A 14,093-nucleotide genomic window follows, 5' to 3' on the forward strand; every position below is an offset into this window, starting at 1 on the left:
CACGCTAGAACTTCAACTCAGTTTATGCCACATAAACAGGTCTTCTCTTTAGCTGTGTCCCTGTCTTAATGTTCGCTAGTACAATGAATTCCTTAGTATACAGTAACCAACTCGCCAAACGTAGCGCTTTAGTAAATAAAAACATCACGATGGATTTATGTGAAGTAAGGTGGATTAAGGTCGTTAAAAAAGAGTGGGTGCGTTTCGACGGGTGGGCTTCTATATAGAATGTTACCGTCACAATAGTGCACCAGGCTTTCTCCTTCAACGCACGTAAGCAGGCTTGGATGCTTGAGAAATTTTCTGACCAGAGGCCATGTAGAACGTCTGCTTGTATGTCGCCAGGTCTTAGTAAAGTCCTGTCTCGTACCTACCTACAGACCGCGGCGTAGACTGCAAGGCGCTGCCACCATATAGGCCTAGTTGAGAACGACATAATTTTTCCGGGTAAAGTTGAAAGGGCGAGGGGGGGGGGGCGGAGTGAGGGGGAAGACGTACATATATACAACCACACTCACCTGGGAGTAGTCGGTAAAACGTCGAAACAAGCTACTGTAACAAAGCGACTGATCGAAAAGGGAAAAAAAAATGTTGTCCGTAAACTACGCCATGACAAGTTTGACGGGCTGGAGTACATTTATAGGGGCCCTGCATGAATGCCGCTAAGCAGTTTCACTTTTTCCTTCTTTCTTGAAGCACTGCGAAAACTATAGTTATCGCCAGCGCTTGCAGCTTTGCGTGATTTTCTCGCCGCAGCAGACACGTCATTCAGTTTTTGTTTTGCTTGCGGTTATCTTTAAATTGTTTAAACGTTTTCTTTAAACATTTCGTTCATTGATGCAACTGAGAGCAAGGGCCCTATTCTCGAATGCATAAATTGCCAGCAATTCTGGCAATTTGCCGGAAGTCCTTTCCGATTGGCTTTCAGTTTTGGTCACTCGCTTACGGTTGACAAAGCGGTTGTGTGTGCGGTCGTCATTTTGACGTTTAATGACGTTTACGGGCACCAGTTCCAAAGTTTGCCTTATTTCTATTTACTGGAAGCGCATAATTCTTGGCCGGCAATGAAAAACCAGACTAAAAGCACTAGACATGACAATGTAGGCCTGTCTGCTATTCAACAACAACAATAATGCCTGTAATACACGCCTTCTCTGTGATTGGCTGAGAAGGCATGTCGTAATTTAAACAGTTGGCGGGAACGATCACGTCATGCACTGGTAACCTCAGCCTGCGTAAAAGTGACGTAATGTTACGTAACAGCTTGGAAAAGACAGCTGATTTTGTCGCAAAAGAGGGCAAAAAATTTCCCCGGCTTTCGGCGCCGCGAAATGTCCGCGAATTTTCAGCAAGCGCCGTTTCGCATGACACGTGGTTTAAAGCATGTTTTCTACCGAAAGAATTAATAGTTTCGACTGTTTCCAAGTCAGCGATCAGGGAGCATACAAATAACGTGCCGTAGTTTGCTTTTATGTTTGGCAATAAAATAAAAATTATTTGTTTGGCGTAACTACAACATAAGAGGGAAGTACAAGTCTCTCCATGACAAAGAGAACCCAATGCATGGTATTTGTCCACGCACCTCCTAGTAAGCTGCTGGGTCAATGATCGAACTCAAGAGAGAAATAACAAAGAAAAGTGACTCGTTTGTTCATTACAGCGCAGATTGAAGTCGAGCTTGACGAATGAGTGAATCGGCAACATCGGTGCGCTCCGCGGTTATGAGGCGTAGCGCTTCACTGCTCTTATGTGTCATAGAAGCGATGGTCGCCGCCGTCTTTTTCTGTGATCACGCCATAAACTTCTGACATAACAGCAGACGATAGCGTGGCGGAGTGGAAAGGTGATAACGTAACAAAGCTTGCATTGAAGCAGAGAGCCCAGCTATGTTACTAAAAGCGATTCAAAGAAATAAATAGATACGGTAAAAAAAAATTGTGTGATGTTCTTTAGCTCGACATCCGCCTTTCGCTCGCTTTTGGATCAACGTTACTCGATCGCCTTGTGGTGTTGACGCCAATTTTGACCTCCATAAATGTGTTTTTCTTGCCAGCTTCAGCTACCGTCTTAATTTTTATAGTACATGCCAAGGGTTTTTATATCTTTCTTGCGCAATATTTGATACCTTGGTTGCGATCTTTATGAGTGAATCGTCAAATTACACTGCATGTCTTCATAGCTATAGGTGCAGCTCGTCACACATTGCTTACGTCGTGCTTACGCAAGAAAACATGGTGAATTTCCTGGGAATTTGTACAGTCGAGAATAGGGGCCCAAGGCTCCGAATAGTCGTGGTATACCTCGAGTGACGTCACTCAAGCGTGCAAACAATGCCCAGACTAAGAAACAGAGAAAAATATTTCGAGCGGATTTCCAACTTCTCTGATGCGCGCAGAACAGCAATAATTCGCTTTGGCATTCTGCGTCCCCTTAATTAAAGTACTTGATGCCGTCGTCGACTACGTTGTGAAAGCACTTCATATTTGTAAAAACCTGAAAAAAAGAAAGGTTGCTGGATTACTTCAAACGCTTAAAATGCTGCTGTTTCTGGACGAATAGCTGGGTGGTTTTCCGTGGGGCAACGGAATCATGGAGACATTTATTTGGATTACTCTAATTAAGACCGTTTACGTTTAAAGTAGCGGAGTGCGCGCGAGAAAAAGGCCCCACTCTTCTCCCCGAACTGATGCACAGAACTGTGTGACAAATTTTGCTTCAGCGACGTTGCAACAGCTGTTTTCCTGTCGGTAAAGCAACGCCCGTATCAAATGTCTTCCGGTGGGTGGAGAAACAGCGCCGTTGGCGTTATAATAAATGTCACCGATAGTGAGCCCGCATCACCCTGTAAAGTGAGGGCCCCGTCTACCTGATAACAATTGAACCTTCCGGTCACCGCTTCTCGATCGTTATCGTAGCGCCTTTGCTAACGCTGCTGGGCGTTGGAAAAACATTGGCGCAGCTCGCACTAAAGGCTGGAGTAACAGCAGAGCTGGCGGCCCGTATCCCTTCCTCGGAGACCTGGCTGTTGCACCTAAGATGGATTTCAGAACTTGAATCTGAAAGTTTTCCATGACTGGCAGGTCCAGGATCGTTTTGTCGGTAGCCTTTCACAGCTCTCCTTAAGTGGACCCCGTTTGCACGCGCTAGAACCCGCGACAACTGGCTTTGCTAACTCGGCGTCTGCCTGAACTCGGCGTCCGTGCTTACCACTTCCAGCGCGAACAGACGTGAATTCACTGGACCAAAGAACATCACGCCGCAAAAGCTAGGCAGAGTGCTCTCGAAGGCCGAGCTGGCCTACAATGGGCGCTCCTCACTACGCGCACGCTCACGTGCGCTCAGTATTTTTTGGTATTGTTGGCGAGCTCCTCACGAGGCGCAGGATTACGTGCGCTCGGCTGAGCGGAGTTTTGTGGTGACGTTCGACGGCGGACCTGAAAGTTTAAACAGCTCTGCTGTTAAAATGTTCGCGAGCTTCCAGCGAACATTATTAGAACTGGCAGCCCAAACACCTTTTCGGAGTTTAGCGCTGTTTTAGTTTACTGCTTTTTAGCTGCGTGATCTGAAGCAGCATTATGGGGGGAGGGGGGTTGGAATGACGAAAACAATAACGAGACAAGCGTTACAAGGACACCGAAGAGCTTATCATGTAGTCAGTGTGAAAGCATTAGCGTCTAATTCCCTAACTTGTCTAATCTTCATCATTCCGTTTGCGTCTTTTAGGGCGCAGCGCTTTGGCGGCCACTACTGTGGGTTGACACCACCGTCGTCGGCGTAACCGAGTGAAGGAAGACAGAAAGAAAATGGTGAGGAAAGTGTGGCGATAGTGTGAGGGAGAGGGCAGTAAGCACAGCCCGAACGAGGCGCTTCTCTGCGGCGAAGCATGTTGAAAAAGTGTGTGAGGGGGAGGCGGTGAGACAAGCTGGGCGGTGGCGACGCACTGAGAGATGATGCCACAGCAGCGCGTGCCGTCGTGCGCTCCACGCTGATGTGAGTTCACTTCTTAAGACCCAGTTCGCGGTTTTTTCCTGAGATGCAGTTCGCGCCGCTGACGCTGAGGCTTACCATCGCGGCCGTCGAGAGAACTCACGAGTGAGTGCTGTCTCATTGCACTGCTGCACTCAGGGGTGAGTGCTGAACAACGAGTGAGGCAACCGCTGGATGTGCTTCGCATCCAATTGTGTGGCTCCTCCGAACCACATGACATTTGCACGGGAGGTTCAAACACGATTTACAACAGCATGCTCGGCGGTGGCGATGCGCTGCGCGAGGACGGCAGATTTTCGTTTGCTCATCATTTGCGTTTGCTCATCATGCGATCACATTCTGAGACGCAGCAGCTATGCGCCGTGACCGGGAAGACTGCAGTTCGCGCTGCGCACAAATTTCGCATCATAGTAATCGTCAGCCATTTTTTCTTCTCTCTGTTACTTTGACTGAGATCATTGGCTGATCGCTCTTGTTATGCCTGTAGTAGTAGTAATGAACATTTATTCACGTGAAACAAATGTTAAGGTTTCCGCCGATTACTCAAACGACTTCAGGCGAACAGTTCGTCGAACATTCCAAGTCCTTGGGAGATCCCTACGATTAGCCTTGCGTCCCAAGGGGACTTACGAGATCGGAGGCAACATTGCTGTACCGCATCCGAACTGGCTGAGCGAAGACCTCAGCGTGACTATTCAAGGTGGGCCTCGGGCCATCGCCTCTGTGTTCCTCACGTGCAGTGATAGGGGATGTACACCATTATGTAATGTGTTTCCCAGAGCATGATGTCGAGCGGACTGAAATGCTCTCAGCGATTCGAAAGTTGGCAGCCCCACACAACACTCTGGAACACATCGTCTTCTCAAGGGGTCATTGGATGCTGCTCAGAGACGTGTCGCGCCTTCTACTAAGCTTTCTTCAGGAGACGGGACTGGCGAACTCTTGGTGAAAGGGCCCTGACATAGAGTATTTAGGAGGAGCTTGGGCGGAGCAATTGCCGGCATATCCAGCCAGGCTAACCCTGCCTGATCCCACACAACCACCACCACCACCATGAAAAGTAGGGGGGGGGGGGGGGGGGGGGGGTGAGTTAAGCCTCCTCGGTCCAGGAAGGAGCGAGCCCGCGCTGCTTCTAATGCTCTCAACACGACGGCTTGCTGCTTCTCCAGTGATGACTGGGTCAGTGCGGGGTTTGGCGGAGGGTGTGGGTTGTGCGAGCAAAAGAAGATTGAGTGGTACGTGGCGAGGGGCAAGTCACAGTTGTGGCATCACGGGTTGTAGAAGAAGGAGGATATGTGGGAAGGTAGTGGGGTTATAACACGGCTCAGCAGCACAACGCCTTAGCCACTGAGCCACCGCGGCGGCTTCAGGAGAAGTGGCAAAGGAAGCTTCTGAGGACTTTCTAAATAAGCGAAGGCGAAAGTCCGGTTGGACTTTCTGTTGATCTGTTCTTGAACTTTGGACTGAATTTTCATATTGCTCTCGTCGGGCTGGTGCCACAGGCTTACGCATAGCCATTTTTTGCCCGAGGGCGCTCACGACAAGCGTCATTTCGAGGTTTTCTAGCTTCTTTCTCGCAGCGTACTTTTTCGGCCTGATGCGTCACCGTTTCTTCCCGACGGCGGCTATACCAAGGTTGCCCCCGCTCTTCCTCAGAACCCTCCTCCGGCGCTGGGGTTTCCCTTTCTCGGTGCGCGCTTTGATTTTCCGTGCTATCCCGTATTTCTTACAATTTCTGTGGCTCACGCATTCCATGAAACGCGGAGACCTAGGGCTTTCGCTTTGAAAAAGAAAATTAGCCGCGCATCGGCTGACTTCGATGCAAACGTCGTTTCAAGATTATATCCGTCTGGCGGCTCTGCCCCGTAAATCGATTAAAGTTTACCGCGTTCCACTGCTCCACTATGAGGCCCTTCTCCACGCAAGGGTGCCCGGATGCTACGGCTCCCTGCCGTTCCCCGCGCTACCCAGCGGGGGTAAGCGCGTGCATCGAGGCATGCTACTGCGCATTCGGTCCATGCGAAATCTACTAGAATCTTTCATTATGGTTGAACAACTTGGAATGCCGCCAGGAGCTATAGTGGCGCGGGCGACAGCAGGCAAGGGCCTAATACAGCGGATATAGTATTTCATTTGCTATCGCAAAAATCGAGCATCCATGCATTTTTTAAATAACGAAACACTGCAAATATCCCTTATGTATTGATTCTAAGCGGAAGATCGGCGTAATGTAGTGTTTTTGTCCAACAATGCGGACAAGTAGGAACGCTGCAACTAAATCTAGATGTTTACGAATGGTTGTGGGTATATAAACATCTTGTTCAAAATGTCTCACTTTGGCCGGGAGGCTGTATCGAGGTACAGATATCATGAAGTCGTGCGTGTCAGCGGCGTTGTTTTACGTGGCGAGGGTGGCTCGGTAACCGCGTGACATGACCCGTCGGCTGGCCACAAAATTCGGGTCCTTTTTCTGGGCTGTCAAGACCAAGTCGGTTACACGCTCTCTGGTGCGTCTGCCCCACAGCATGAGAGGGTACTGCTCGCTTGTTGTTTTATGATGAGCCCCTTACCGGAACTACAGCCCTGCAGCCGCCGGCTTTCTATAGGTACGTTGCTAAAACAATCAGAGGCTTTCTGTCGGCCAACCCATATTTGGATATTAGAAGTTTATCTGCGACTGATATATGTGAGAAATTGGCTATCGGGCAATTGGATGATCGGCAAAAAGAGAAGTCTCGCGGGGCCTGCTGGTAACAGTTACCGTCAGCGGTGCTTTCTGCAGACGTTCGGGATTTCAGGTGGCTGAGGGGCTGGATAGCCCTGCCGACGTACGTGTGACCGCCTTGCAGCATTTCGTGTGGTTCGCTCTGCCCGGCGCCCGCAATTCGGACTCACTGAGACTCTAGAGCATGCTCTTTTTGAGTGTCGTGTGACCGCCACATTCTGGGTTTCACTCAGCAGAATGTTTTACCTAAGGCTGGGAGCTCACACGAAATAGAAATATCAATTCTTTAGCTTTCTGCCGTGCGTGGGTGCCTTTGTTGTGTGGCGCAGGCACCACCGCAGTGTGCCATGTATCCCCTGTCGTGGCGCGTAGGTAGAATGGCCATAAAGCACCTGCAGCATGAGCTGGTGGCGCTGGGTGAAGAATCTTTCCTCATGTGTTAGTCGACTCACTTCATCAAGGTCGCCAATAACACCGTGCAATGGTGTATTGTGCCTTATTAATAAGGCGTAAAACTTGTGTGCTGTCTAGGGAAGGGAGTTGTATGTTTAGAGGCCAAGGCGAAGTTTTGGCAGCCTGGCTGAGCATGCCACTATGTACGGACATAGGCATGAGTACAGAGTAGAAATGATGTGTTTGAACTGCTGTGGCTTTTATGTTGACTCCCACGCGTGAATTCTGCTGTCTGGGCCTTGTGCCGTGGACATTAATGTAAAGAGCCTTCGGTGCGGTGGACCTTGTTTTTTTTGTGAACTTGTGGGATGTTTACTTCGTTTCCTCCGCAGCACATTCCGCATATTCTCTGCCCTGTCGACTCTTGTAGTAGCTAACTACAGCGGGTCCTAGCTGCAACTAGTTTTAATAAATTCTCTTTTCGACAGACAGAGATACACAGAGACCGAAATTTCTGCGTCTTACTTCCCCGGTGGAGGTAGTTTCTCTCAGCAGTCTTAGGGCTGGGGTGACCCTCCCACCTTCAGTCCCTTGGACTTGTGGATCCTAACCAGATCCAGGAACATGTCCCGAGTGTCCGGCTCCAGCAGCTGGAGCTGATGGCAAACATCTTTTGTGGACGTGCGCGGGAACAAGGACAGCTCAAGACGACGCGCTCAGAAATGTTGGCCTCTGATGGGATAAACCGGATGACTACAACCGCTGGGGGCATGAAAATAATACTGCCGGTCGCTGATGGACTTTCTGCACGTAACTGGACTTCATGTATGCATACGTGTAGACTCGAAAACGTACCGGTTTCACGACTCTGTGCTTTTTGCATTTGCAGCCGTTCTCTCTCGCTTTCCTACTTTCCTCTCTTTCTCTGGCCTTCCTACTTTCTTCTCTCTTCCTTTCTTTTAACCACCTCTCATATGCCGCGTGTCAAAAACAGGAAGAGAAAAAAAAAGTAGCCCGAGAAAGACTATCGTCTTTAAAAAATTCCGGACAAGGTAAGTTTTATAGCAGTTACGGGGCTTCAGAAATGGGGGAACCTATAGAAAAAGAAACGTAAAAAAATCAGTGTCACTCCGTGAAGGAGGACAACCAGCGAGGCTGGATGCAGTCCAAAGAGGGCACTCAACAAAACGCATTTGTTTGTAATTTGCGATTGAGCATGCTTCCTAGCTAATTAGCTGAAAGAAATGTGGAAGAACTCGACCTTCATTCCAGCGGACAAACGCGGGCTGCCCTTTTCCAACTTACGACGTAGGAATCTTAGTGCCTGTGCAACTCCTTATCCCAAACACTGGACCGCAGAGGATAGCAGACTGATGACATTGGTGAGGGCATGAAGCCTAGCGGCGGGTGCACGTCCCCACCACCTCCCTACAGTCCCCACCCGTGCACGCGTACACCGGCCACTGGTGGTGTGCTTGAGCTTACACGTGAAAGGCACCGGCAAAAATGGGGCTCCGGAAGCCCTTAAAGGAGCCATGAAGAGAAAATACAACTTAGTTTAATTTGAAAGAACTAGGATTCAGTATCTCACCCAGTTTTCTTACAGCCACAAAAGATGCCTTTTAACGAAAAAAAAGCAAGAAGTATTTAAAAACTTTGAAATTTTGCGCCACAGTGACGTGTTATGAGCAAGAATGACGTCATATGGGCCAACAATAAAACATGATTTTCAGTGCGTTAACTGCACGTTAGCATTCAAGTGATGTAGTCAAATGGAACTAGAAGCCCCATTACAGACGTCCAGTCATGTGTCGTCGCGACAGGTCAGTTAGGCGGCCGCCAATCGCACAAACAAGGTTCCGTGACGTCATAGAAAAGTTGCGGGAAATTGGCTAGGGGGTCACGACTGCTTCACACGTTTTATTTAATATCTCCGTTATTTGTTCGAAGATTGCGATGATATTGATATCATTGCTATCGGAACTAAGCAGTCTTTCTAATAAACCCAACTTGTATTTTGTCTTCATGGCTCCTTTAAAGCTGAAGAAAAGATATAGACTCCCATCGGCGTTCCAAGTGGGCAAGTTGCGCTTCATCCGGGAGGAACTCGCAGCTACTTGACCAAGTACAACTTGAGGCGGCGATGGTGGAAGCTCCACGTTTTGTGGCGGCGGCTTCCCGAAGTTTTTGCGGCCCCTGCGGTTCCCGCTATTCCTTCTCAGAGCGAAAGACACGCATTTGTCCCATGGCGAGTTTGAAGTGCAACTGCTGATAAAAGCACTGGCGCCGCTATAAACCAATTTTGCAACTTATAGGCATTGCAGAACTTACACAACTAACAGTTTTGCAACCGGCTTATTGAGCAAACTGTAAAAGAGGCATCGGTGGTGGCGAGAGGTATCAAACTTGTGAAAGAGGGTTTTGTGCTGGTGAGGAGAAGCGGAGGAGCTTTGCCGATAAAGCGGCTTCACCGGAATGAAAAATGGGGTGAGCCATATACAACTTCGCTGTAAAATGGTTAATACAATTCGGCACTCCACTTAACAGGCCATGAAGACAAAATACAACGTTTTTTCACTGAAAGAACAAGCCTTTGGTAACTCACTTCATTACAGCCCCAAAAGAACCACAAAACAACCAGAAATAATGAAATACACTCACATTTCGCGTTCCACGACATCAGCAGTGATGTAAAAGGGAGAATACTGAAAGCAGACATATTTGCGTGCTCGTTAACTGCGCGTTAGCTTTCATGCGATAAGATAAAAGCAAACCGTGGCACTAATACAATCGCAAAGCCAGGTTTCCTAATGATGGCTCTCTTTGGGGGCCTCCAATCGCCAAAACAAGTCCTTTTTACCTCACAAACACCCAGCCAGAAAGCAGCTGGTGAGCCGCCACCTCTCCGTCTGTTTTCCTTAATAATATCTCGGTTGATGAAACTTTGCGTTAGAACGGGTGTCTTTGTTATTTGAACAACGCAGTCTCCCAAATAAACCAAACTTCCGAATGGCCCCGAAGGCAGTTTTAGTAGATGTACGATGAGGAATTTCTGGCTTGTCACTGGCGTTGCGCTGGTACTGCTAAAAGCGTATATAACACGAGTAGAACGCTACGACACACACTCAGTCATTTGCAGTGCTTGTCGTTAATATCGTGCTTATCTATTACATCACCAGTAAGCGATATTATCAGTAGCAGCCTCGAATTACACAGCCGTAAATACTTTTCCAATGTAAACGGCTCAGTCATCTCTGAATAATTGTGTGCACTGGAGAAGTTATTCAGGCAATAAAGTCCTTGCTACAGACAAATAAAGTAAGGGGTGTGGTTAGAGATGATGGTTTTCGGTATAATTTATATCAACAGGACCAGAATGTAGTGAACGTAATTTGCAAATGAGAAATTCTGAGATTTTCAGCATGAGCTTCTCAACTACGCTGACTGTTATTATAAACTCGCGGTAAATTTTTCAAAGGTTGGAAGCTGTCGGAAAATAATTTTATCCAAGATCCTCTCCGACGTATTGTGTTATAGGAATACGTAAATGAAACTATCACACTAGAAAACATACCTTAAATTCACGCTGCACTGTAGTGATAAAAGATATTCCAGAAGAAGGCTATTGAGATTTCTTCTGCAGTTGTGGAGTCTTTGCCGAATACTGTAGCGGAAGTCAGTTCGATTCCTTGATGGTCTAGGGTTGCTATTTCGAATGCTGTTATAGTGTTGTATTCGGCTGCGTCAACGTAGCGGATGCCTCGGGGCTTGACTCGACTATACATTTCAAGACATTCTCCCCATAGTCACAGATTCTCGAGCTGCCTGTCGCCGTTAAGCCGCCGGTCGAACTGCTCCCTTAACACTACGCATCCTACCATTCATGCCGAACCACCCTGACCTCTACTATCTCTGGACCCCGGTACATGAGCCTCTGGAGGGGAATGAGACGGCTCATGCTGCCGCCCGCGCGCATATCTACCGGGCGTTCCCATCCAACACTCCAGCGCCACCGTTGGAACTGTAACATTCTGTGCTTCAGAAATACAAAGATATTCTCGAACACTACCGCCTCGAACGCCGCACCTTACCCCCGCCCCAGGAAAAGTTGACTAGGGAAAAAGCCACCACCTAACACCGCCTTCAAACGAACACATATCCGCACGACACCCTCCTCCACGCCATCCACCCCACCTCCTACTCCGCCACGTGCAAGTACTATCGCCAACCCTACACACTCTGACATATGAACTGGGCGTGCTCCCACACACCATCTCCACCCCCCTCCCCCATTCACTCCTCCAACCATGAGCAGTGGGAAGGCATGCTAGCCAGCCCGGATCCCGGCGATCAGCTTCGGCTGGTTGAAAGGGCCCGCCTGGCAGCGACCGCCCAGGGACTTCTGAACTGAGAAGATCCCATCGCCATGGATATATAATTGCGATACAAATAAAGCTTATTCCTCCTCCACAAAAGGGCTAACCCTTCCCGGATTTGTTATGATATTTTACATGTGATGTTTGTTAGTGCTAAGTGCTCTTAAGTAAAGAGGAAATATCTTAGAGGAGATATACGAGTCAAACATTCAAAAGACCTCAGCCCTTCTCAAAAATTTGTCACATCTTCGTGGGGTGCTTTATTGGCGTGTTGCGTCGGTCCGCAGCCGGCTGAACCCCTAAAAAAATCAACTTGTGTGCTGCCCAGCCTACTCAAGACAGCATTCCAAAGTTATTTATTGACATATAAATGAGGTGTGAACAAACAAGTCAAGACCATGGTGCCTACCCAAGGCCTTATGTCACTTAAAACAGGTAAACAGAAGAAATAGTCCTAACTATTCGTGCCGACAACATTGTGGTGCTTTAATGCGCTCGTAGGCTTTGCGTTCCTCTATTTGAGCAGTCCGCATATTCAGGAAGAATTTGCACGGCTAGAACAAGGCACGAAATGAAGACACGACTAATCAGCAACTGAAAGAAACAGAGTTTAGAACCCAAAACATTCAATAGCTTTTATGGCCTTCCGAGGCTAATATGATCGTGGGCAACCTATAAGTGCGTTTTTATTGTTTAACATTTACAAAAAGAACGCCCTAGAAGAATATGGAGCTTTATTACGTACATTGAGAAGAACTGCGAGCTGGGCGTGTTGGTACATGTTCATGGTGGGAAAAGCGCTACAGCGACAAGGACAAGTGAGTACAAGGGACAAAGCGCTACGCTTTGTCCCGTGTACTCACTTCTCCTTGTCGCTGTAGCGCTTTTCCCACCTATTACGTACATTAATTTTTAGTTATAACAAAATCGCTTTATTCAACCTGTTTCATGGCTCCCCCTTCAGTGTAAAGAGAACACATTTTTTACGAATTATATAAAGAACTGAAGCTCTTGTTACGATAATTTTAATATATAGCATAAGCTTGCGCTATATTGTTGTTCATTCTTGTTGCACGGCTCAAAATAAAACTTCAAAGGCAGCAGTCGAAGCTAAGCTTTAGCGGTGTGCCCAGATTGTAAGGTTTCCATGCATGTCTGTGGAGCAGCCGAGGAGCGTTAAAGCTCCAACCGAATTAACGATCAGACCAGCTGTCACCACGTGGGCTGGTGAACGCCGCCTGTAGGCTTACCGGCACACCACTAAATTAGCTACAATTTAGAAAAAGAAACAATATCGCCCACTGTAGAGTTTCAAAACCTCAAAACAAACGTTTATTCCTGGTTTAAGCAAAAGTTCGTACGTCGAAGGTTGAAATGTGGTTGCCATCGATGATTCATGGAGATGATGGCGCGCCTATATTTCCTGTTTCGGCATTGGGGTGAATGGACGAGACAGCAGAGTGATACGAGGGTGGTTCATCTTCGGGTGCAGCCGCCATTGGGCGCGGCCTTCCGGGAACGGCTTTGGGAGATACGACGACGTGGAGGGAGGGCAGATCGTAGGGCGGCGGAAGATCTGTGGACTGAGGCGTCGAAGCTGGACAAGCTTCCGAAGGAGGAGCTTTGCCCTGGCGAGGCATAGGTGGTTGGAAGGAGCTGTAGGAAGCTGTTTGGGCCTCAATCTGTATGGAAAGGGAAAAAAAAGAACGAGAAACGTATATCCAAAGTCAGAGGGAAGAGGGACGCTGTAAGCGCGAATAGTGTCCGTCTTTTCTTTTTTACGATGAGAGTTGGCCTAAAAACTTCAGAATGCTAAATGAACAATATTACTTCAGTGAAACATATTGCTGGGCATGTTTGTGCGCAGAATAAACACAACGACGCAGAAGAAACAGGATGGGACAACCGCTTGCGCGATCCTGTTTCTTCTATGTCGTTGTGTTCATCGCACTTTCATGTTAAAGCAAAGGTCTCTTTACCTGTACCATCCAGCGGCTTCGTCGTGGTGCGCGCCACAAGAAACTCCCAAACAGGCTAAATAAGACTACTGGCACCACTAGGAATCGAACCCGGGCCTGAAGAGAGGCTGAGCGAGAGCCCGTCGTCTTAGCGACTAAGCTACGCCAGCGCGTGGAGACGGGGGAGACACACGGTGTAGACAGAGAATAGAGGAGGGAAAAATTTGTCAAGCCCTAAAGGCATATTGAAGCCCCCTCAGGGGGACCCATTTCAAGTGGATAAGTGGCATTGTTTAGGGTTCGAAGTGGGCGTGGCGAGAGTCAATCTGAGCACTGGGCTTATTTCCCCTCAAATGGTTTCGTAGGATGGTGGTAGAGGCTTAAATAGACGCATAGTCTACGGGCGATGACCAAATAGACGGCGCCCCTATTAGGTTATCGTTTCCTGTTCGTTTAGCCCCCAACTCGTCTTCAAGGACATCAAGTGCGACCAGGTGCATTGCCATAGGGCTTTAACCACTGAGTTACTCAGACATTTCGACTTACTTTTTCTATTTTTGCTTCGAATAGCTGCAAATAAGCCGGAAATTCCCGTGATCACTGGTCGAAACTAGAAAACTCTTAAGCTTTGCACCGTAGGAAAACTTCCGTAAA

At 48.1% G+C, this 14,093-nt stretch overlaps 1 protein-coding gene across 1 annotated transcript in view; it reads right to left on the bottom strand.

The window, feature by feature from the left end:
- Positions 1 to 12,388: 12,388 nt before the first annotated feature.
- The window catches only part of LOC144161990 (uncharacterized), a 33,969-nt gene continuing 32,264 nt past the window's right edge, over positions 12,389 to 14,093 (bottom strand). Inside the window, exon 4 of the mRNA XM_077692528.1 lies at positions 12,389 to 13,163. Within this exon, the coding sequence (XP_077548654.1) occupies positions 12,876 to 13,163 (288 nt within the window). The 3' untranslated portion in view covers positions 12,389 to 12,875. The remainder of the gene's footprint in view (positions 13,164 to 14,093) is intronic.

This window comes from Haemaphysalis longicornis, unplaced genomic scaffold (genome assembly GCF_048455015.1).
Source record: "Haemaphysalis longicornis isolate Haplotype H1 unplaced genomic scaffold, Haemaphysalis longicornis Haplotype H1 scaffold_12, whole genome shotgun sequence".
In the NCBI taxonomy this organism is placed as follows: Eukaryota; Metazoa; Arthropoda; class Arachnida; order Ixodida; family Ixodidae; genus Haemaphysalis; species Haemaphysalis longicornis.